This window comes from Micromys minutus (assembly GCF_963924665.1).
Source record: "Micromys minutus genome assembly, chromosome: 24".
Lineage (NCBI taxonomy): Eukaryota > Metazoa > Chordata > Mammalia > Rodentia > Muridae > Micromys > Micromys minutus.
The window spans coordinates 8642116-8665161 of NC_137959.1; the positions used below are offsets into that span (position 1 = coordinate 8642116).

The 23046-nt window shown below is 38.7% G+C and overlaps 1 protein-coding gene across 1 annotated transcript; it reads right to left on the minus strand.

Moving 5' to 3' along the window:
- Positions 1-11770: 11770 nt before the first annotated feature.
- On the minus strand, positions 11771-13380 carry LOC308436195 (T-complex protein 1 subunit eta-like; the record flags this gene model as incomplete). Its single annotated transcript, XM_080937028.1, is given in 3 exon segments — positions 11771-13123; positions 13125-13271; positions 13273-13380. Coding segments are annotated over 3 exon segments (1608 nt in total).
- Positions 13381-23046: the final 9666 nt, after the last annotated feature.

The window sequence follows — 23046 nt, forward strand, 5'->3', positions numbered from 1 at the left end:
CATCTAGTGAGATGACCATGTGTTTTTTTTTTTCTTTGAGTTTGTTCATATGGTGGATTAAGTTGATGGATTTCCGTATATTAAAACATCCCTGCATCCCAGAGATGAAGCCTACTTAATCATGGTAAATGGTCGTTTTGATGTATTCCTGGATTCGGTGTTCAAGAATTGTATTGAGTATTTTTACATCAATGTTCATAAGGGAGCTTGGTCTGAAGTTCTCTTTCCTTGTAGGGTCTTTGTGTGGTTCAGGAATGAGAGTTATTGTGGCTTCAAAGAATTAGTTGGGTAGTGTTCCATCTGACTCTATTTTGTGAAAAAGTTTGTAGAGTATTGGTACTAGGTTGTCAATATATGTCTGATAGAATTCTGTGCTGAATCCTCTGGTCCTGGGCTTTTTTTGTTTGGGAGGTTTTGATGACTGCTTCTATTTCTTTAGATGTTATGGGATTGTTTAGATAGTTTATCTGGTCTTGATTTAACTTTGGTATCTGGTATCTGTCTAGAAATTTATCTATTTCCTCCAGATTTTCCAATTTTGTAGAGTATAGGCTTTTGTAGTAGGATCTAATGATTTCTTCAATTTCCTCGGTTTCTGTTGTTATGTCTCCCCTTTCATTTCTGATTTTGTTAATTTGGATACTCTCTCTTTGCCCTCTAGTTAGTCTGGCTAAGAGTTTATTAATCTTGTTAATTTTCTCAAAGAACCAGCTTCTAGTTTTGTTGATTCTTTGTATGGTTCTTTTTGTTTCTTCTTGGTGGATTTCAGTTCTGAGTTTGATTATTTTCTGCCGTCTAATTCTCTTGGGTGTATCTGCTTCTTTTTGTTCTAGAGTTTTCAGTGGCTCTGTCAGGTTGCTAGTGAATCCTCTCCAGTTTCGTTTTGGAGGCACTCAGAGCTATGAGTTTTCTTCTTAGTACTGCTTTCATTGCATCCCATAGGTTTGGGTATGTTGTGCTTTCATTTTCATTAAATTCTAGAAAATCTTTAATTTTTTTCTTTATTTCTTCTTTGACCATGCTATTGTTGAGTAGAGCATTGTTTAGTTTCCATGTGTATATGGGCTTTTTGTTGTCTTTGTTGTTATTGAAGACCATCCTTAGTCCATGGTGATCTGAAAGGATGCATGGGAGTATTTCAATCTTCTTATATTTATTGAGGCTTGTTTTGTGACTGACTATAGGGTCAATTTTGGAAAAGGTGACATGAGGTGCTGAGAAGAAGGTGTATTCTTTTGTTTTAGGATGAAATGTTCTGTAGATGTCTGTTAATTCCAGTTTGTTCATAACCTCTGCTAGTTTCACTGCATCTCTGTTCAGTTTCTGCTTCCATGATCTGTTCATTGATGGGAGAGGAGTGTTGAAGTTTCCCACTATTACTATGTGTGGTGCAATGTATGTTTTGAGCTTTAGTGGGGTTTCTTTTATGAACATGGGTGTTCTTGAATTTGGAGCATATATGATTGAGAATTCATCCTGATAAATTTTTCCTGTAATGAGTAAATAGTGTCCTTCCTTATCGTTTTTGAGAACTTTTGGTTGAAAGTCTCCTTTATTCTATATTAGAATGGCTACTCCAGCTTGGTTCTTGCAGTCATTTGCTTGGAATGTTTTTTTCCCAGTCTTTAATTCTGAGGTAAGTGTCTCTGAGATAAGTTTCCTGTATGCAGCAAAATGCTAGATTGTTTATGTATCCAGTCTGACAGTCTATGTCTTTTTATTGGGGAATTGTGTCCATTTATGTTAATAGATATTAAGGAGTAGTGATTGTTGTTTCCTGCTATTTTTTCTGTTCGTGGTAGAATTATGTCTGTGTGTCTTTCTTCTTTTGGTTTTTTAACTAAGTTATTTTCTTGCTTTTTCTAGGGTGTAGTTTCTCTCCTCGTGTTGGATTTTTCATCTATTATTCTTTGTAGGGCTGGATTTGTGGTCAGATATTGTATAAATTTAGTTTTGTCCTGGAATATCTTGGTGTCTTCATCTATGGTGATTGAGAGTTTTGCTGGGTATAGTAACCTGGGCTGACATTTGTGTTCTCTTAGTGTCTGTATGATGTCTGTCCAGGATCTTCTAGCTTTCATAGTCTCTGTTGAGAAGTTGGGTATAATTCTGATTGGTTTGCCTTTATATGTTACAATTCCTTTTTCCCTTACTGCTTTTAGTATTCTTTCTTTGTTTTGAATACTTGGAGTATTGACTATTATGTGTCAGGAAGAATTTCTTTTCTGGTTCAGTCTATTTGGAGTTCTGTAGGCTTCTTTTTGCTCATGGTCATCTCATTCTTATAGGTAGGGAAGTTTTCTTCTATAATTTTGTTAAAGATATTTATTGTGCCTGTTAGTTGATATTGTTCGCCCTCTTCTATTCCTATTATCCTTAGGTTTGGTCTTCTCATTGTGTCCTGGATCTCCTGAACATTTTGGGTTAAGAGCTTTTTGGTTTTTGCATCTTCTCTGACTGTTTTTCAATATTGTCTTCAGCCTCTGAGATTCTCTCTTCCATCTCTTATAGTCTGTTGGTGATGCTTGCATATGTGACTCCTGATTTCTTTTTTAGGTTTTCTAACTTCAGGGATGTCTCTTTTTGTGTTTTCTTTATTATTTCTATTTCCATTTTCAATTCCTTCCCTATTTTGGTTGTGTTATCCTGTAGTTCTTTGAGTGATTTTTTTTTTTTTGTTTCTTCTTTAAGAGCTTCTATTTGTTTATGTGTGTTCTCCCGTAATTATTTAAGGGAGTTATTCATGTTCTACTCAAAGATCTCCATCTTCATCGTGAAGTATGATTTCAAGTCTAAGTCTTGTTTTTCTGGAGTGTTTGGCAATCCGATACTTGCTGTGATGGGAGTGCTGGGTTCTGATGTTGCCAGGTTATCTTGGTTTCCATTGCTTAAGTTCTTTTGCTTTCCTTTTGCCATCTTGTTGTCTGTGATTATATGTGGTCTTGTTGTCAATGACTGGCACCTGTTTCTCCTGTGGATCTGAGAGCCCATGGGTTCAGGAAGAAAATTGCTTCTGAGTGTTTGGCTTTTTCTGGGGGAGCAGTGAGTTCTGGTGGCAGGTACACGACTGTCTTTGTGGGCTCAGGGGTGGGAGCTCTTGTGAGGCTGTTCTGGGAGCTCAGTCCTTTGCCCACTGGTCCTGAGTACTAGTGGTGCGGATCTTGCTCTTCTCCAGGCCAAAAAGAACCCTTTTCTAGTGAGCACAGCTCTCTCTGCCCACTGAGAACTCGCAGTGTGCCCTCCCTGCACCCATGTGTCAAGCTCACCGCTGGTTCAGGTGTAAAAGTGCCTGTGGAGCTGATCTTCCAGCACCATCTTTCCCAGGAAGATTACAATTCTCTCTGACACAGGCACGGGCCCCAGTGCAAAGCACCCTCTGTGCTCTTGGTACTCACTGTGCAACCTCACTAGGCCTGTGCCCCAGGTTATCTGCTGGTCCAGGTGGAAGAGTGCCTGGGCGTCTAGTCTCCAACTTGCTTCTTGATCATGATGTTTTATACATGAATAGAAACCCTGACTAAGACAGACACCATCAATAAGACAAAATGGCAGCCTACAGAGTGGGAAAAGATCTTCACTAACTCTATATTTAACATATGGCTAATATCCAAAATATATTTTTTAAAAAAACTCAAGTTAGACTCCAACAACCCAAATAACCTATTTTTAAAATGTGGTGCAGTGCTAAACAGAGAATTCTCAACAAAGGAATCTCAAATGGCTGAAAGTACTTTAAAAAAATGTTCAACATCCTTAGTCATCAGGAAAATGCAAATCAAAATGACCCTGAGATCTTACCTTACATCAATCAGAATGGCTAAGATTAAAAACTCAAACAACAGCACATGTTAGCAAGGATGTGGAGAAAGGGGAACACTCCATCATTGCTGGAGGAATTGCAATCTGGTACACCTACTCTGGAAATCAATCTGGCAGTTTCTCAGAAAATTGGAAATGGTTCTACCTGAAGACCCAGATATACAGCTCCTGAGCATATACCCAAGAGATGCCCCATCACAACACAAAGACATATTCCAGACAATGTTTATAGAAGCTCTATTCACAATATCCAGAAATTAGAAACAATCCATATGACCTTCAGTGAAAAAAGGGGTATAGAAAATGTGGTTCATTAACTATAGTACAATATTAATCAGCTATGAAAAACAAGAACAACATGAATTTTGTAGACAAATGAATAGAACTAGAAAATATTATTCCAAGTGAGGTATCTCAGACCCAAAAGAACTTGCATGATATTTGCTTATAAGTGAATATTAGCCATAAAGTACAGGATAGAGCAATGTGTAATTTCATCTGGAATAACAAAAGACCTAGAATAGTAAAATCCATCCTCAACAACAAGAAAACATGTTCAGGAATCACTATCCCTGACTTCAAGCTATATTACAAGGCAATTGTGCTAAAAACTGCATGGTACTGGTACAGAAATAGGCATTTGGATCAATGGAATAGAAGAAGATCTATAAATGAGCCTTCACATATATGGTCACCTGATTTTTGACAAAGGAGCTATAAACATTCAATGGAAAAAAGACAGCCTATTCAACAAATGGTGTTGGTCCAACTGGTACAAAGCATGCAGAAGAATGAAAATAGACCCTTTCTTATCTCCTTGTACAAAGCTCAAGTGTAAGTGGATCAAAGATCTCCACACTGAAAATATTAGATGAGAAAGTAGGGAAAACCTTAGAACTCATTGGCACAGGAAAAAATTTCCTGAACATAACACCAATGGCTCTAAGGTCAAAGATTGACAAATGGGGCTTAATGAGATTGCAAAGTTTCTGTAAGGCTAAGGACACTGTCAAGAAAGCAAAATGGAAGCCAACAGAGTGGGAGAAGATCTTTACCAACCCCACATCAGATAGAGGCCTAATATCCAAGATATACAAAGAACTCAAGAAGCTAGACACCAGAGAATCAAATGACCTTATTAAAAAATGGGGTACAGAGCTAAACAAAAAGTTCTCAATTGAGGAATATCGAATGGCTGAGAAGCATCTAAGGACGTGCTCAACATTATTAGCCATCAGGGAAATGCAAATTAAAACAACCCTGAGATTCCACCTTACACCAGTCAGATTGGCCAAGATCAAAAATTCAGATGACAGCAGATGCTGGCAAGGATGTGGAGAAAGAGGAACACTTCTCCACTGTTGGTGGGGTTGTAAATTGGTACAACCACTCTGGAAATCAGTCTGGCAATTTCTCAGAAAATTGGACATAATACTACCTGAAGACCCAGTTATTCCACTTCTAGGCATATACCCCAGAGACGCTCCAACATACAACAAAGACACGTGCACCACAATGTTCATAGCAGCTCTATTTATAATAGCCAGAAGCTGGAAAGAACCCAGATGTCCTTCAGTAAATGAATGGATACAAAAATTGTGGTACATTTACACAATGGAGTACTACTCAGCTATCAGAAGAAATGACCTTATGAAATTCTTGAGAAAATGGATGCATCTAGAGAATATCATCCTGAGCAAGATAACCCAGTCACAAAAGAACAGACATAATATGCAGTCACTGATAATTAGATACTAACCCCACAAAGCTCTGAACACCCCAGAAACAACTCACAGACTGTGTGAAGTTCAAGAAAAAAAGAAAGAAAGAAAGAAACCATTATGTTTACTCCTTTTACACCAAGAAAACTTTGACTAATTTCAGGTTACAACCTGTTTTACATGTACTTTGTGCTCATTGTAACTAGTAAGATCTTAATGTACACTATCAAACCTTAAAAAGAAAAAAACAGCCAAGCAATGACAAAAATATATTCATATACTTTTATGCAAAAATGCCTAAAATTTGTACATTTATCTTTGTTTTTTTTTTTTGAAATAAAGTTCTTCAATAAAAAATAATTTACATAAAATACCTTGGGATGACTAGCCAAATGTGGTGGTTTTACTAAGATCAGCCCCTCATCGGCTCATGTAATTGAATGATGGTTCACCAGAAAGTGCAGCTGTTTGAAAGGCTTAGAAGGATTAGGAGGTGTGGCCTTTAGGAGGAATTGTGTCACTGGGGATGGGCTCTGACATTTTAAAGCCCATGCCAGGCCCGGTGTCTCTGCCTACAGATCAGGATGTAAAGCTCACACTTATGCTCCAGCGCCATTCCTGCTGCTCCGCTTTTCATCATGAGGACGCCCTCGCTTCTGAAACACTAAGTAAGCACCCAATTAAAGTTTTTATAGGATTGGCTTTGGCCATGGTATCTCTTTGCTGCAACAGAACAGTGACTAAGAAACCAAGCAAGTAAAAGGCTTATGTAAAATAAGATAAAATAAAATAAAATAAAATAAGTTAAAAGAACACAGAGTATTCTCTGGGGAAAAGAGGGGCTTGTAAGGGTCTGAAAAATCACTGAAGGAAAGCCCCAGACTCAGATAGTCTACAAAGACAAAGAGCATCTCTTCTGTAGAAACAACCAACATGTGAGAGTCGACCATTATCCAAAATTGTGACCCCAGACAAAGGGACACAGGCCTTCTTAAAGAGAATTAGGGGACTTTTTTAGAAGAACTAAGGAATCTAAAATTGTATTGGTGGATTCTGGGCAGTTACAGGGACCGGCTTCTGATTGGCTTGGAGAGTGACAGGGACCGGCTTCTGATTGGCCTGTGCCAGGTGGTCAGTGGGCTACATTCCTGTCATGAACATTTAACCACAGGATAACATAGGGCTGCCCAGCACAGAAGCCCATCCTGAGATAAGACATTTCTTCATTCTTGTGGTTGTCCCAGGCTGCTCATTGGGAGGGGGTTTTATGACCTTGTTCCTGGATTTTATGGTCTGTTCCTGGATCTGGTGCCTTGTGGCCTTCTTCTTTTTTTTTTTTAAATCAGGTCTGGTCCTTAAATGGAGACAAATGGGGTTTATGTCATCCTTTCGGGGTCATTATACCCTTCTAAAATGAAAAATAGGAGTCCAATCTTTTCTATTAAGTTTCAGTGAAGATATAAGACAAATAATGTCTCCTAGCATCTTTTGAAAATCACTAAGTGTTAGCAGCTGATCCATATAGATCTGGACCTTTTGAAGGCAAATGGTGTGAGTTTCTGTGATAGGACCTAAACAAGAGAAGGGGGCTTTAAGCTGTATTTTTTTCCTTGAAAAACTTCCAACTGAACATGTTATGAATGAAGTTGGACAGAGAGAAATAACTGAGTTAAGGCCAGGGGTTGGGGTGTGTGCCTTTATTCCCAGCCCTTGGGAGGCGAAGGCAGGTGGATCTCTGTGAGTTCAAGGCCAGCCTGGTCTATTTATTGAATTTCACTACAACTAGGGTTATGCAGAACAACCCTGTCTCAAAACAGCAGCAGCAGCAGCAGCCACAACAAAAACCCTTAAGCCCCCAAATTAGTGAATTCTCAACAGGTGCTAGTGAAGGAAAATCACCCATGTAATGAACAACTATGAGAGGAACAATCTCTAACCAGGAGGGAACATTGAACAATAAGTTGTTGACATGAGATGGGGCTGTGTCATACCTGTAGCTACACCTTCCGTCTCTTCATGGGTTCCTGAGAATTAGAAGGAGGGCTAAAAGTGCAATGAGGAAGATCCGGAAGCTGAAGCAAAATAGTAAGAAGCACATCATTCATGTCATAAGGTGCCAAGCAAAAGGCACAGCAAGGGAGGCCAGGCTTCAAAGTCCCCATAGGCTGCATCACCTCATAACAGCTTACAGAAACCTCCATTTTCCAGACCTTTTCATGTTGACAAAATAAGAGTATTTCAGGCTCATGGTTGCTCCTCTGCTCCTCATCAGCTGGTGGTTCTTCTGGTGTAAGCAGCCAATGATCCACCCAGACTAGCTGTTCAGTGATGCTGTGTAATAGGCTCTCCATGCTGGGGTGGTGGACAAACCACTGCCCTATGAGAAAATCATTACTTGACCATCTATGCCCTATCCCCACACCCCACAACTGGGGGCCATATCCTTGCTGGAACATTTGATCAGCGACAGTGGACACTTTACTATCAATTTTTAGTTACTTGTTATATACAAAAGGAATGATCAGAGAAACCAAAACACTTTGCTCCTGTGGGACCAATAAGTACATGATTGTTCTTCTTTGACCAGGGGGACTGTAAGCAATTGAGTTATATACTGATTAGAGCAAACGTGGAAATTCCTTGAGGAGAGTGAGCCATAACTTTAATTTCTCCTATAAGATCAGCATCAGCGAGAGCAAGCAGAATGTAAAATCACAGTCAGACTAGATCTATGATGTATAAAATATTTAATAAATCCCATTGATGGGTTTCTTCCCGCCTTTAACCATTTATGTTCCAGGATAAAAGGACAATTCCCCTTATTGGTCAAATAAAAGGCTTTTTACTCTCAGATATAAACTGAACACAATCATAACAACAATTATGTAACGTATAAGGTAAGTATACACTTAAAACAACTAGGCTGACAGACCTGCAACTTAGATAAAGCACTCTATAATCTATCCTAACTTAATGAGTTTACAGTTCTGAACCTCAATCATGTTTAATATCAACTTATATTACCATCTGAAAACCATCCTTTCAAAACTGGAACATTGTCTTTAATGCTAAACAACGTAAGTTAAACTACAAGGATATAAGTCGTCTTCAACCCTATCAGAGTTTTGAGAAGGAGTTAAATATTACCTGAATATTCATAAAGACACTGCTTATGTATCCCTTTTGATCTCCGATTTTGTTAATTTGGATACTGTCTCTGTGCCCTCTAGTTAGTCTGGCTAAGTGTTTATCTATCTTGTTGATTTTCTCAAAGAACCAGCTCCTGGTTTTGTTGATTCTTTGTATAGTTCTTTTTTTTTTTTTTTCCTATTCGGTTGATTTCAGCTCTGAGTTTGATTATTTCCTGCTGTCTACTTCTCTTGGGTGTATCTGCTTCCTTTTATTCTAGAGCTTTCAGCTGTGCTGTCAAGCTTCTAGTGTATGCTCTCTCCAGTTTCTTTTTGGAGCCATTTGGAGCAATGAATTTTCTTCTAAGCACTGCTTTCATTGTGTCCCATAGATTTGGGTATGTTGTGCCTTCGTTTTCATTAAATTCTAAAATGTCTTTAATTTCTTTATTTATTTATTTCTTCTCTGACCAACTTATCCTTGAGTAGAGAATGGTTCAGTTTCCACGAGTATGTGGGTTTCCTGTTGTTTTTGTTGTTACTGAAGACCAGCCTTAGTCCATGGTGATCTGATATGATGCATGGAATTATTTCAATCTTCTTGTATCTGTTGAGGCCTGTTTTGTGACCGATTATATGGTCAATTTTGGAGAAAGTACCATGAGGTGCTGAGAAGAATGTATATTCTTTTGTTTTAGGATAAAATGTTCTATAGATGTCTGTTAACTCAATTTGGTTCATAACTTCTGCTAGCTTCACTGTGTCTCTGTTTAGTTTCTGTTTTATGACCTGTCAATTGGTGAGAGTGGTGTATTGAAGTCTTGCACTATTATTGTGTGTGATGCAATGTGTGCTTTGAGCTTTAGTAACATTTCTTTTATAAATGTCAGTGTCCTTGGATTTGAAAAATTGAGAAGTCATCTTGGTAGATTTTTTCATTGATGAGTATGAAGTGTGCTTCCTCATCTTTTTTGATAACTTTTGGTTGAAAGTCAATTTTATTTTAGAATGACTACTCCAGCTTGTTTATTGGGACTATTTGCTTAGATTTTTTTTTTTTTCCCCAGCCTAGGTAGTGACTATCTTTGTCACTGAGGTAGTGACTATCTTTGTCACTGAGGTGTGTTTTCTGTATGCAGCAAAATGCTAGATCCTGTGTCTGTATCCAGTCTATGAGTCTATGTCTTTTATTGGAGAATTGAATCCATTGATGTAAAAACACTAAAGACCAATGATTGTTGCTTCCTGATATTTTTATTGTTAGAGGTAAAATTGTGTTTGTCTGGCTCTCTTCTTTTGGGTTTGTCATGAAGAGATTCATTTTTTTGATTTTTTGGGGTGTGGTTTTCCTATTTGTGTTGGAGTTTTCCATCTATTATCTATTATTTCCTAGGTTTTCTAAGGCTGGATTTGTGACAAGATATTGCTTACATTTGGTTACATCATGGAATATCATGGTTTCCCCACCTATGGTAGTTGAGCATTTTGCTGGGTATAATAGTCTGGGCTGGCATTTTTTGTTCTCTTAGGGTCTGTGTGACATCTGCCCAAGATCATCTGGCATTTAGAGACTCTGTTGAGAAGTCTGGTATAATTCTGATAGGTCTGCCTTTATATGTTACTTGACCGTTTTCTCTTACCACTTTGAATAGTCTTTGTTCTGTGCATTTGGGTGTTTTGATTATTGTGTGATGGGAGGAATTTCTTTTCTAGCCCAATCTACTCAGAGTTCTGTAGGCTCCTTGTATATTTATGGGTATCTCTTTCTTAAGGTTAAGGAAGTTTTCTTCAATAATTTTTATAAGATGTTTACTGGCCCTTTGAGTTGGGAATCTTTGCTCTCTTCTATACCTCTTATTCTTAGGTTTGGTCTTTTCATTGTGTCCTGGATTTCCTGGATGCTTTGGGTTAGGAGCTTCGGGTATTTTGCATTTTTGACTGTTATGTCAATGTTTTCTATGGTATCTTTTACACCTGAGATTCTCTTTTCTATTGATTGTATTCTGTTGATGATACTTGCATCTATGACTCCTAATCTCTTTCCTAGGTCTTCCATCTCCAGCGTTGTCTCCCTTTGTGATTTCTTGATTGTTTTTTTTTCCCATTTTTAGATACTGGATAGTTTTGTTCAAGTCCCTCACCTGTCTGGTTGTGTTTTCCTATAATTCTTTTAGGGATTTTTGTGTTTCCTCTTTAAGGGCTTCTACTTATTTACCTCTGTTCTCCTGTATTTCTTTAAGGGAATTATTTAAGTCCTTCCTAAAGTTCTCTATCATCATCATAAGATGGGATTTCAGTTAGAAATCTTTCTTTTCAGGTGTATTAGGGTATTCAGAGCTTGCTGTGGTGAGAAAACTGGGTTCTGGTGGTGCCAAATAGCATTGATTTCTGTTGCTTATGTTCTTAAACTTGTCTCTTGTCATCTGGTTATCTCTGGTGTTATCTGTCCTTGTGATCTCTGAGTGAACCTGGTCCCCTGTGAGCCTTGAGCCTGGGTGTGTCAGAACTCCTAGAGGTCAAGCTTTCTCTGGGTGTGATTGGAGTGAGGATAGCTGAAACACAGGGTACAGTCCTCAGCACAGATGCAAACCAGAAGGATCCTGTCCTAGGCTGGGTGGCAGTTCCTGCATCCCCTGGGCCTTGGGTGAGTCCCAGTTAGGCCAGGTATTGGGGCAGTAATGTGCTCACTACTCGCCTGTGAGCCTGGACATACCAGAATTCCTGAGGATCAAGCTTTCTCTGGGTGTTATGGAATATCATGGTTTCTCCACCCATGGTAGTTGAGCGTTTTGCTGGGTATAATAGTCGCATTGGGGTATGGAGGATTGTAGCACAGGGCACTGACAGTTTCAAGTAGAGCATTACCTAAATCTTTCTGGGTTTGTTCTATGGAACCTGCCAAAAATTCTTTTCCAGCAACAATTTTCCTTTTCTCACACTTCCTCCAGCACTTGTGGTCAGTTTTTTTTTTTTTTAACTATCCTATTTTTTTTTCAAATAACATTAGGTTTTATTTAAATAACCTCCAATGAGAACACAGGGTAATCAACCATTTTCTCACCCCCCCAAATTCACCTCACAAAGAGGTGTGCACACTGCCTCTCAATGGAAGCGGGCCTGGCCTCTGTCCTGGCCAGCAGCTGGAGCTGGAGCATCCACAGTGGAGCGGGGATTCTTGATGGTCTCGTCCACGGACACAATAAGGCACGCAGCCTCAGAAGCTGCTGTCAGAGCGCTGATGCGCGCCATGGCTGGCTCCCACACAAACACCTGGAAGTCATCAGTGATGTCCTCGGTGTTGATGTCCACCCCATACCACATGCCCTCCTGTGCGTGTTGAGCCCGAAGCTTGTTGAGGATGTTTGTAACATCAAAGCCAGCGTTGTCACATAGCTGTCGTGGGATGATCTCCAGGGCCTTGGCATATGCCCCAATCAACAGCTGCTGTTTCCCTGGAATCGTCCTTGAGTAATCCCGCAGGTATTTGGAAAGCTCCATCTCAATGGCTCCACTGCCAGCCACCACAGAGTCATTCTTGATGGCCCTCCTCACAACCATGATGGCATCATGCAGAGACCGCTCTGTCTCCTCCATAAACTGCTCAGCGCCACCACGGAGGAAGATGGTACATGTCTTGGCCTTAGGGCAGCCAGTGAAGAAATTGTACCTCTCTCCTCCAGTTTGGGTCTCTTCAAACACTTGGCAGCAGCCCAGCACATCTGGAACCAGAGAATTCACACTGGTCTGGATTGAGCCTCCACAAGCCATCATCGTCCTCTTCAAATCCTTCTCAGGCACTGGGCCAGCACAGAACATGTCCTTGTCAGCAAAGTACTGGGTGGCCACATCCCCAATAGGGAGCTTAGACAAGATGACTTTGGCTCCAGACTGACGGATCTTCTCTAACTTGTCATAGAGAATGTCCCACTCAGCATTAACAGTTGCTTGGTAATCCTCCACTGTTTGGACGCTGATTTCAGCATTATCTTTCTCTGCTTTCAGCTCAAGCTCAACACTCAAGAGGGCAATCTTGGAGTTCTTATACTTCTTGGGCTGCATTTCAAACCCAGCATGAGAGAAAGTCTTCTTGAATGCAACACCAGCCACCAGCTGAGAGTCCTCTAGGGCTCCCCCCTGCACCTTCTTGATGCCAACCATTTTAAGCTGCAGCAACTCCTCAAGCATCATCACAGCATCAACCACCATCTTGGCAAAGAAGACCTTCTGCTGGGAGATGAGCTTGGAGCTCAGGGCTGTCATTGCACACGTCTCTAGCATCTTCCTCTGTTCTACTATCTCTTTGATTTTGTTAACAGCCAACTGGGTGGCCATGCGGAAAGCCCGGATGATGGTCTGAGGGTGCAAACCTTCCTCCACGTAGGGCTTCACCTGCTTCAGAAACTCTGCAGCCAGCAGGGTCACTGAGGTGGTGCCATCACCAACCTCAGCGTCTTGGGGATTTGGCTATGTCCACTAAAGTCTTTGCTGCAGGATGGACAACATCGAGGAGTTTCAGAATTGTGGCCCCATCATTAGAAATTGTTGCTTTGCCTCGTCCATCCACAATAAGTTTATCCATGCCACGGGGACCCAGGGTGGTTCTATACAGCCTCAGCAATCACTTGGCAGGCACTGATGTTACTCACAAGCTGAGGGATGCCTTGGGAGCTATCAGTACCCTCTTTCAACAGGATAACTGGTGTGGGCATCATCTTGGAAGCAGCTTCAGGTACCCGCAACTCGTGTGTTCTCCGCCTAGCCCCCCCCCAACTATCCTATTATTTGTACAAGATAAAATAACAAAGTTGCTTTGACTTGTATTTATATAATGTCTAGGGTTGAAGAACATTTTTGAGATACTTTGTAGCCATTTTTTTTCCTTTGAGAACTTTCTATTCAGGTCACAGGCCCATTTCTTGAATGGGTCATTTATCTTATTGACTTTTCGGTTTTTGAGTTCTTTGTATATTCTGAATATTAATTAATCCCCTGCCAGATGTACAGCTGGCAAAGGATCTCTGCCATTGGTGGCTGCCTCTTCAATTGGTTGATTTTTTTCTTTAGTTGTGCAGAAGCTTGTTCCTGGAATTTCCAACCCCAATAAGTCCATATAAAACACACACTCTAGTTGTTGTTGTTGTTGTTGTTTTTATGCTATATGCCTAACACTACACTAACTTATTCCCCAACTATAAGACCCCTTGAAAATTGCTGTTTCTCCTGGCCATGTGGTTCAGGTCCACAGTGGCTTCCTCCTCCTCTTCCTCTGTCCTCTCTCCTTCCCCTCTGTCCTCTTCTCTCCACCATGAGAACCATTGTAAATGTGATCCAGGCTTTTGTCATAACCTTCCAGTCTTGGGGAATAATTATATTTTTAATAGTCCAAGAAGTCAGAATTTGTTTTATAAATGGCGCATGCATTCTAAGATTAGTGGCACTGTCCTTTAATTTTCTTAGTTCTAACGCACCGTTGAGTTGCCATTCGAGTTTCTGATCGTTCTGTGGATGATCGTCTGCTGCTCTATGTTATATGCTGACCGGATAAACTAAAGTTTGTTTTCTGGCAACTTTTGGTTGGCATTCTCTAATTTTATCTTCTGTCTCTACCTGAGTATCTTCCCTGATTAATATTTTAATTTCATCCCTTAAGGTCTGTGCCCATATTTCGTATCTCTCCTTTGGTTGCTCATCCTGTTCCATAAGTTCCCGTATTCTCTGTTCAAGGTTCTGGTTCCACATTTTAAGTTTCTCTTTATATTGTAATTCTGATATTTTGACATACATTTTATTTTGGTTGATTAAATTTAAAAGATTCTCCTCTAACCATTGCTTCCAATCTTTGTTCTTTTCTGTCTGTTGCTCAGTCTGATCTGTGAGTTGTTACATCCTTTGTTCTAGTGCCTTCTCCAACTCCTGTCTCCAACCTCCATGTTCCTCTCTCTGTTGCTTATCATGACCTATAAAATGATGGACCTTTTAGTTCTGGTGTTTCCTCTAGTCTGTATGATCAAGTCTTAACATTCTCTCTTTGTTGTTCAGTCTGATATATGAAGTCCTGCATTTTTTGTTCTATGGTCATTTTTTTTCAGAATATTAATTCTACCAATAAATGAATATGGGATATCTTTCCATTTTCTAGTGATTTTCTCAGGCTTTTGCTTCAGAGGTTTAAAGTTTTCATTGTAATAAGTCCTTTATTTCTTTGTTTAGGTTTATTCCTAGGTGCTTTATTTTCTTGAAACCAGTATGGATAAGAATATGTCCATGATCTCCTCTATATGCTTGTGGTTGGTGTACAGGAAATCTAGTGACTTGTGCAAGTTGTCTCTATCCTACAATATTAATGAATTTGTCATTTGTAGACATTTCCTGGTAAACTTTTGGGGACCTTTAATGTATAACATCACAAAATGTGCAAATAGGGATATTCTAACTTCTCTTTTACCTATCTGTGGTTCTTTAATTCAAAAAACGTGTTCCTGTTCAGCTCATATTTAGATAGTCATGTTAATCAGATGACACTTTATGGGTGTAGCTTCTGACATTACTAGGAGACATGGTTATTTGTTTTCTTGATGTCAAGGATTCTTTATATCTTTATATATTTTGGTTATTAGCCTCTGTTGGGTATGTAGTTGGTTAAAAAAAATCTTTTCCATTCTTTAGGCTGCCACATTTTCAGAATAAAGATATCCTTCACCATACAGAACCTTTTCAGTTTCATGATGTCCCATTTATTAATTGTTTATCTTAGTGCCTGTGTTAACAGTGTTCTTTTCATTAAGTCTTTGCTGTGCTGATGAGGTCAAGACCAATTCCCACTCTCTCTTCTATCAGATTCAGTGTACTTGACCTTAGTGTGAGGTTTTTGTTCTGTCTGGACTTAAGTTTTGCATAGGTGGTTAAGAATAATAATATTATTATTATAAATATTATATTAAATATTATATTAAATAATATTATAAATAATAATAGATATAAGATTTATATCTATTTGCATAGTTCTACATGCAGTCACCCAGTTTTACTAGCACCATTTGCAGACAAGATGCTTGCTTCCTGGTCCCATATCAAAGAATTCTCAACTAAGGAATACTGAGTGACTGAGAAGCACCTAAAGAAATGTTCAACATCATTAGTCATCTAGGAAATGCAAATCAAAACAACCCAGAGAGTCCACCCCACACAAGTTAGCATGGCTAAGATCAAAAACTCAGGTGACAGCACTTGCTGGTGAGGATGTGGAGAAAGAGGAACACTTCTACACTGTTGATGGAGTTGTAAGCTGGTACAACCACTCTGAAAATCAGTCTGGTGGTTCCTCAGAAAATTAGACATAGTACTACCTGAGGATTTAGTTATACCACTCTTGAACATATATGCAAAAGACACTCCAACATACAACAAGGACACATGCTCCATTATCTTCATAGCACCTTTACTTATGACTCTATTTTGTGGAATAGTTTGGAGAGTATTGGTATTAGGTCGTCAATAAATGTCTGTTAGAATTCTGCACTGAACCCATCTGGTCCTGGGCTTTTTTTTTTTTTTTTTTTTTTTTTTGGTTGGGAGGCTTTTGATGACTGCTTCTATTTCTTTGAATGTTATGGAATTATTTAGATAGTTTACCCAGTCCTGGTTTAACTTTGGTAGCCGAGATCAAATCTTAGGATATGTTTAGCCTGAGTTTCCCTGATGGCTAAAGATGTTGAACAGCCATTTGTGTTTCTTCTTTGGAAAATGTTCTCTTTTTCTCCATACTCATTTTTCTGGGTTGTTCATCGTCTTGATGTTTAAGTTTTGTGGACATTGTGTATTTGGAATATCTAAATCTCTAAATCTGTGTTCCTGGACTATGATGACTTACAGTTGTTCTGGGATAAACTATTTCGTTCCTCTGAAGTGAGATCTGTGTTTGTGTCAACACAGCCTTGCTGCCTCTCTTCAGAGACAAAGACTACACCCACACCGTTCTTCTGGGCAATTACAGCCCAGTCCTGACCCCACTGGATATGCCCCATTATCGTTTAATCAACTTGGTCAACTTCCAAGCTCTTCTCCTGTGGGAATTTTCTAGTGCTGTTCTCCAGAGTCTTTCCTTTGCACCATGAGTTTCTACCCATCATTTCCACATTGCAAGTGTAAGCACATAACTCTCCCTTATTCTTCAAAGCTTGCACAACCATTTCCCAGAACTGACTGTTTGTCTCAAGTAGTTGCCATCACATGGCTTTCTTAGCTGAATTTAGATTATAACAGCCAACAACATACCAGAAGATAACATCACATAGACAGGGGTAAATATTTGAGATTTCTCCCATCATATGAGACAGATAAAAGACTCACTTTAAGACAATGTAAATGATAAATGTAGAGATTTAGAGCTGATAAAATACACACATGGTAGGCCAAGAGATAAGAGACTGGTTTTCTATAAAGAAATGAAGAAATATGCAAAATCATATTTACAGGAGATGAATAATTTCTACAATATGATATATTGTGTGTTAATGTTGTTACTGCTGGTTATTCTTATCAAATGGTTTTTAAATAAATATTTTGGGGGATATAAATATTGAATTAAAGGAAATCTGGTAGCAGCTAGATATTGATGATTTCACAGCTTAAAGTAGGATGAGCTTGCTGATCAAAAGGACAAGACACATCTGCTCTGGATGCTAGTAGGGTCTCTTCATGACAACATGTGTTAACAGTGTGCTCAGTATTAAATGGTGTCCTAACAATCTGCCCTAGCCATAAGACCTACATGCTAGGGCACATATTCTTACTTGTATGATTTACTTTGTAGTCAAAGTAACAGAAATGCCATAATTCTTTGTATAAATATACATACAATGTTTTCATCTTGGATGATAGTGCTTTCTCCAAGAGTCAAAGATCACCTGTTTTAGTTAGGGTTTTTATTGCTGCAGTAAAACACCATGACCACACACAACCTGAGGAAAAAAGGGTTTAATTGGGTACACTTCTGTGGCAGTGAGGTGGTTAACCACTCTGTGCTCCCAGTGGCTCACACTCCCAGTCACCTACCAGAGCCCTCTGTCTTTTTTATAAGTTAATTTTATCAATAACCAATTATAATAAATCTTCATCCATGTCATATGAAGAAGGGTACAAAACTCTTAAGAATTCCATAACCAACAAGATTTATTATCAAATTTTAGCTGGAGTTTTGGCTAGAGACATTTTTATATCTAAGCTAGTTACTGGGCTGTTCCCATATTTTGGAATCAGCCGACCAAGTTACCTGTCTTGTTCGATTTTCTCGAATATTTTTCTGTAGCCAAGATCCTTGGGGAGTCTTTCCCTGTCATAGCTGATCCATATCGCTCTGGAAAGGCTCCTTTCCTGTCAACACAAATACACAGCCTCTCCCAAAATAGCACGTCCTGAGTTCAGTAACTAGAAATCATTAAAGGTATGCCTTGCCTCTCCCAGCAGAATTTTAATATGACCACCAAACGACACTACATCTCATGGAACTTTCTCCAAAACTGACCATATACATGAACACAAAGCAAGTCTCAAGAAAACTGACCACCATGGATTAAACTTGTGTTCCAACAACAACAGAAACAATAGAAAGCTTATAAACCAATGAAAACTGAACAACATTTTACTTGGTAAAGACAGAAATTGAGAAATTAAAGACTTCCTAGAATAGAATGAAAATGAATAAATTTCTTACCCAAACTTATGGGACAATGAGGATGGTTCAAAGAGACAAGTTCTTAGCACTAAGTGCTTACATAAACAAAAACAAAACAAAAAAACTGGAGAGATTTCATATTAGCAACTTAACAACACACCAAAAGCTCTGGAAAAAAGAAGAAATCACACCCAGAAGGAATAGAAGGCAAGAAATAATCAAACTCAGGGATGAAATCAATAAAATAGAAACAAAGAGAACAATATGAGTCCATGAAACAAGGCATTGATTCTTTGAGAAAATCAATAACACTGACAAACACAGAGAGAATATCTAGATTAACAAGGTCAGAAATAGACTTGCTAGCAAAATGAGGGCAAGGAGAAAAAGAACAAAAGTTTTTTTTTTACTTCTGTATCATTGTATAGCATACCAGCAGAAGGTGTGGCCCAGATTAGAGATAGATCTTTCCAGCTCAAAAGATCTGGATTAAAGGTATGTCTTCCTCACTCAAGTATCTAGATCAACAGTGAACCTTCCTACTTTAATTTTAAAAAAAACCCCTACAAGTGTGCCCTCCATTTGGGGGTCTTAGCTAATTCCAGATGTAGCCTACTTGACAAACAAGAACAGCCACCACAGGAGTCATATTATAGCAGAACAATCGCATTTGACTTTCCCCTAATCCCATGGCCATAATCAGGTTCTTGGCTACCAGGTAGTGTCAAGCATGCGTTTCCTCTCATGGAATGGCCCTTAAATCTGATCAGATAATAGTTGGTTACCGGCACAACTATTGTACCAGTGTATCATGCAGGTGGATCACTGTGAAGATCACCAGAGTTTGTAGCTGGATTGTGTTTATCTTTCTTCTCCTGTAGCTTGCAGAGTATCTTCCATCAGTATGAGCACTAGTCAATAGGGCTAACACTAGGAACCAGCTGGACTTCTCCATATTTAGCCAGGTATGTAGGTGTTTTCTTCATCGATAGGGCCTCACCATGCGTTTGTAGAGAGCAACCCATACCCTTGGCAATAGCCAGAGATGTTTGGGGTTTTTTATGGGGCCCCTTTGCCAAAAGCTCCATTAGGTATAACTCATTCCTAGAACTGGAGATTTCGGTTGGTGATAAAAGATGTCTGATCGGGGCTTTGTCTCCCCTGTCATTTGGTGACTCCATTTAGATTTGCTTCATATGTGGATATATTTTAAGAAGCTTCTACTGTACTGGGCTTTCATATGATCCCTTAAACAACCCTCAGGTGTTTGCTATTCCTCTCCATGTTCCTCCATTACTCCTCTTCCTTTCCTCTCTCCATTTAATCCTCCCATTTCTATTGTCTCCCCTGTCTCTCTATGATTATATATTCTTTTTCTCCCACATTAGCAGTTTGTTTGCTCCCTCTTAGTTCCTTACTCTATACTCAACCTCTGATTGCATGGGTTGTAGCATGTTTATCAAGGGTTTAAAATGTAACCTCACAAGTAAGAGAATGTATGCCATATTTGTCTTTTGTGGTTTGGGTTATCTCATTCAGGATGATTTTTTTTTCTACCTGTATCCATTAACCTGCAATTTTTGTGATTTTTAAGCAGATGAGTAGTGTTTCATTGTGTAAATAAGTCATATTTTCATGATCCACTCATCTGTTGATGGGGATCTAAGCTGCTTCCAAGTTCTGACTATTATGAGTAGAGCAGCTATGGACATAGATAAGCAAGTGTCTGGGTATCAAGATGTAGAGTCTTATGGGTACGGCCAAGAGTGGTGTAGCCCGATCTTGAGGTAGATTGATTTCCAGCTTCCTAAAAACCACTGCATGACTTCTCTAGTAGTTGTACAAATTTGCACTCCCACCAGCAATGGATGCATGTTCCCCTCATTCCTCATCCTTGCCAGCATGAGCTGCAACATGTTTTCTTGATTCTAGTAATGACTGTTGTAAAATCAAAGTCATTTTGAGTTGGATTGCCCCGATGACTAAGGATGTTCAACATTTCTTAAGTGTCTCTCCGCTGTTTGGACTTCATCTTTTCAGACCTTTCTGTTTAAATTAATTTATCATTTTTAAATTCGGTTGTTTTCTTGCTGTCCAGTTTTTAAGTTCTTTATATTTTAGATATTAGCCCTTTATGAGATGTGTAATTGTGAAGATCTTTTTCCATTCTGTAGCTGGCCACTTTGTCTGATGATAATGCTCTATGACATACAAACACCTGTTGGTCTCATGAGGTTCCATCTGTTAATTGTTGGTCTTAGTGCCTGGGCTATTAGCTATCAGGGTCTAATTCGAAAAGTCTTTTTGTGTACTAGTGAGTTCAAAACTATTCCCCATCTTCTTTTTCCCTTCTCCTTCCTTTCCCCCTTGCCCCTCCTTCACCTTTTCATTTTCTTCTTCAAAACTTGATTCAGTGTTTCTGACCCTATGTTGGGACTTTTGATTCATTCAAATCGACTTCTGTGCAGGGCGATGAGTAGGAATTATTTGTATTCTTTACAAGCTGTCAACCAGTTTGGCCAGCATCATTTGTTGACTATGCCATCTTTCGTTTTCAGTGTGTATTTCTGGCTTTTTCATTTTTAAAAAAAGTGTTAATGTATGTGTGGGCATGTGTCTGAGTCTTCACTTTGATTCCATTGATTAATGTATCTGTTTTTGTACCAATACCAAGATGGTTTTATTTTACAATAACTCTGTAGTACAACTTGAAATCTGGGATGGCAATATATCTAACAGTTATTTTATTATTTAGGGTTGTTTTAGCTAGTTGTGTGTGTGTGTGTTCCTTTATAAAGCTGAAAATTGTCCCTTCAATTTCTGTAAAGAATTACATTGAAATTTGGAAGAGATTGCAGTGAATTTGTAGATTTCTTTAGGTAGGATGGCCATTTTTACTATATTATCCTACTGATTCGAGAGCATGGAAGATCTCTACATCCTCTGATAACTTCTTCTTCAGTTCATTCTTTCAATATCTTCATGTTTTTATAGCAATCTTTCACTTGCTTGGTCAGAGTTATCCTCAAGGTCTTCTTCCCCCCCCCTTCTCTCTCTCCTCTCTCTCTCTCTCCCCCTCTCCCTCTCCCCCTCCCTCTCTCTCTCTCCTCTCTCTCTCTCTCTCTCTCTCTCCCTCTCTTCCCCCCTTAATTATATTGTGAAAACTATTGTTTCCTTGATTTCTTTCTCAGTCTATTTACCATTGGTATATAGGAAGGTCACTGGTATATATAAAGACTACTGATTATCAGGTATTAATGTTGTACCCTATTTTACTGAAAAGTTTATCAGCTGTATCAGCTGTAGGAGTTTCCTGGTAGAGTTATTAGAGTCATTTATATATGCAACCATATTATCTGCAAATAAAGATACCATTAAGTTTCCATTTTTCTGTTTGTATCAAGCTACTGAATAGGTATAAAGAATGGGAATATTGCCTTGTTCCTAATTTTCATGGAAATGCTTTGAGTTTCTCTATGTTTAGTTTGATGTTGTCTGTGGGCTTGCTGTAAACTGCCTAATTATATTGAGGTGTGTCCCTGTGTAACCGTTCTTTCCAGGGTAATTACCATGCAGGAATGTTGGATGTGTTAAGAGCCTTTTCTGCATCTAACTAGATAGTGTAGTTTTTGTTTTTCAACCTGTTTATGTTGTGGATCATATTTATCAATTTATATATGGTGAACCACCCAAGCCTGCTAATGATGATGAATAATTTTATGTGTTTCTGATCTGGATTGCAAGTATTTTATAGAGAATTTTTTGTATCTATGTTCATAAGGAAAATTGGTCTGTAATTATTGTTCTTTGCTGGATTGTTGTGTGGTTTAGGTGACAAGATAGTTGTGGAGCTGAAGAAAGAGTTGGGCAATATTTCTTTAGTTCCTATTTTGTGTAATAATATGAGAAGTACTGACACGAATTCTTTGATGGTCTGGTAGAATTTTGCACTGAATTCATTTTGCTCTGGGTTTTTTTCGGTGGGGGGAGCTTTACTATTTCAATTTCACTCCTGGTTATGGGACTCTTTTTTTTTTTTTTTTTTTTTTTAACAAATTTTGTCTGTGTACCCTTGTCTCTGTAGACCAGGCTAGCCTTGAAGTCAGAGATCTGCTGTGTGGTATTATACCCAGCTTTGCTTATCTGATCATGACTTAATTTTTGTAGGTCATATATATAAAGAAATTTACTTAGGATTTTAAATTTTCCAGTTTGGCGGAATGCTGATTTTTAAAGTATGTTCTTATGATTCTTTGGATTTTCTCAGCGTTTATTTTGATGTTCCTCTTTTTGCCTCTGATTTTATTAATTTGGATTAGCCATGGGTTGTCAATCATAATGATTTTTTTCAAATAAACAATCCTTTTCATTAATTCTTTGTATGTTTTTTTTCTATTTCACTGACTTCAGCCCTGAGTTATATTATTTCTTGAATCTACTCTTTTTAGATGTTTTCTTTTTGTTCTAGAGCTTTCGTGTGTGCTGTTAAATTGCTAATATAAAATCTCCCCATTTTTTTATATAGGAACATAGTGCTATAAACTTGTCTCTTAGAGCTGCCTTCATATCCCTTAAGTTTGAACATGTTGTTTTCATTTTCATTCAATTCTAAAATGTTTAGTTTCTGTGCTGACCCACTTTTCATTCAGTGGTGGGTTGTTCAGTTTCCATGGGTTTGTAAGCTGTCTGTTGTTGATATCTAACT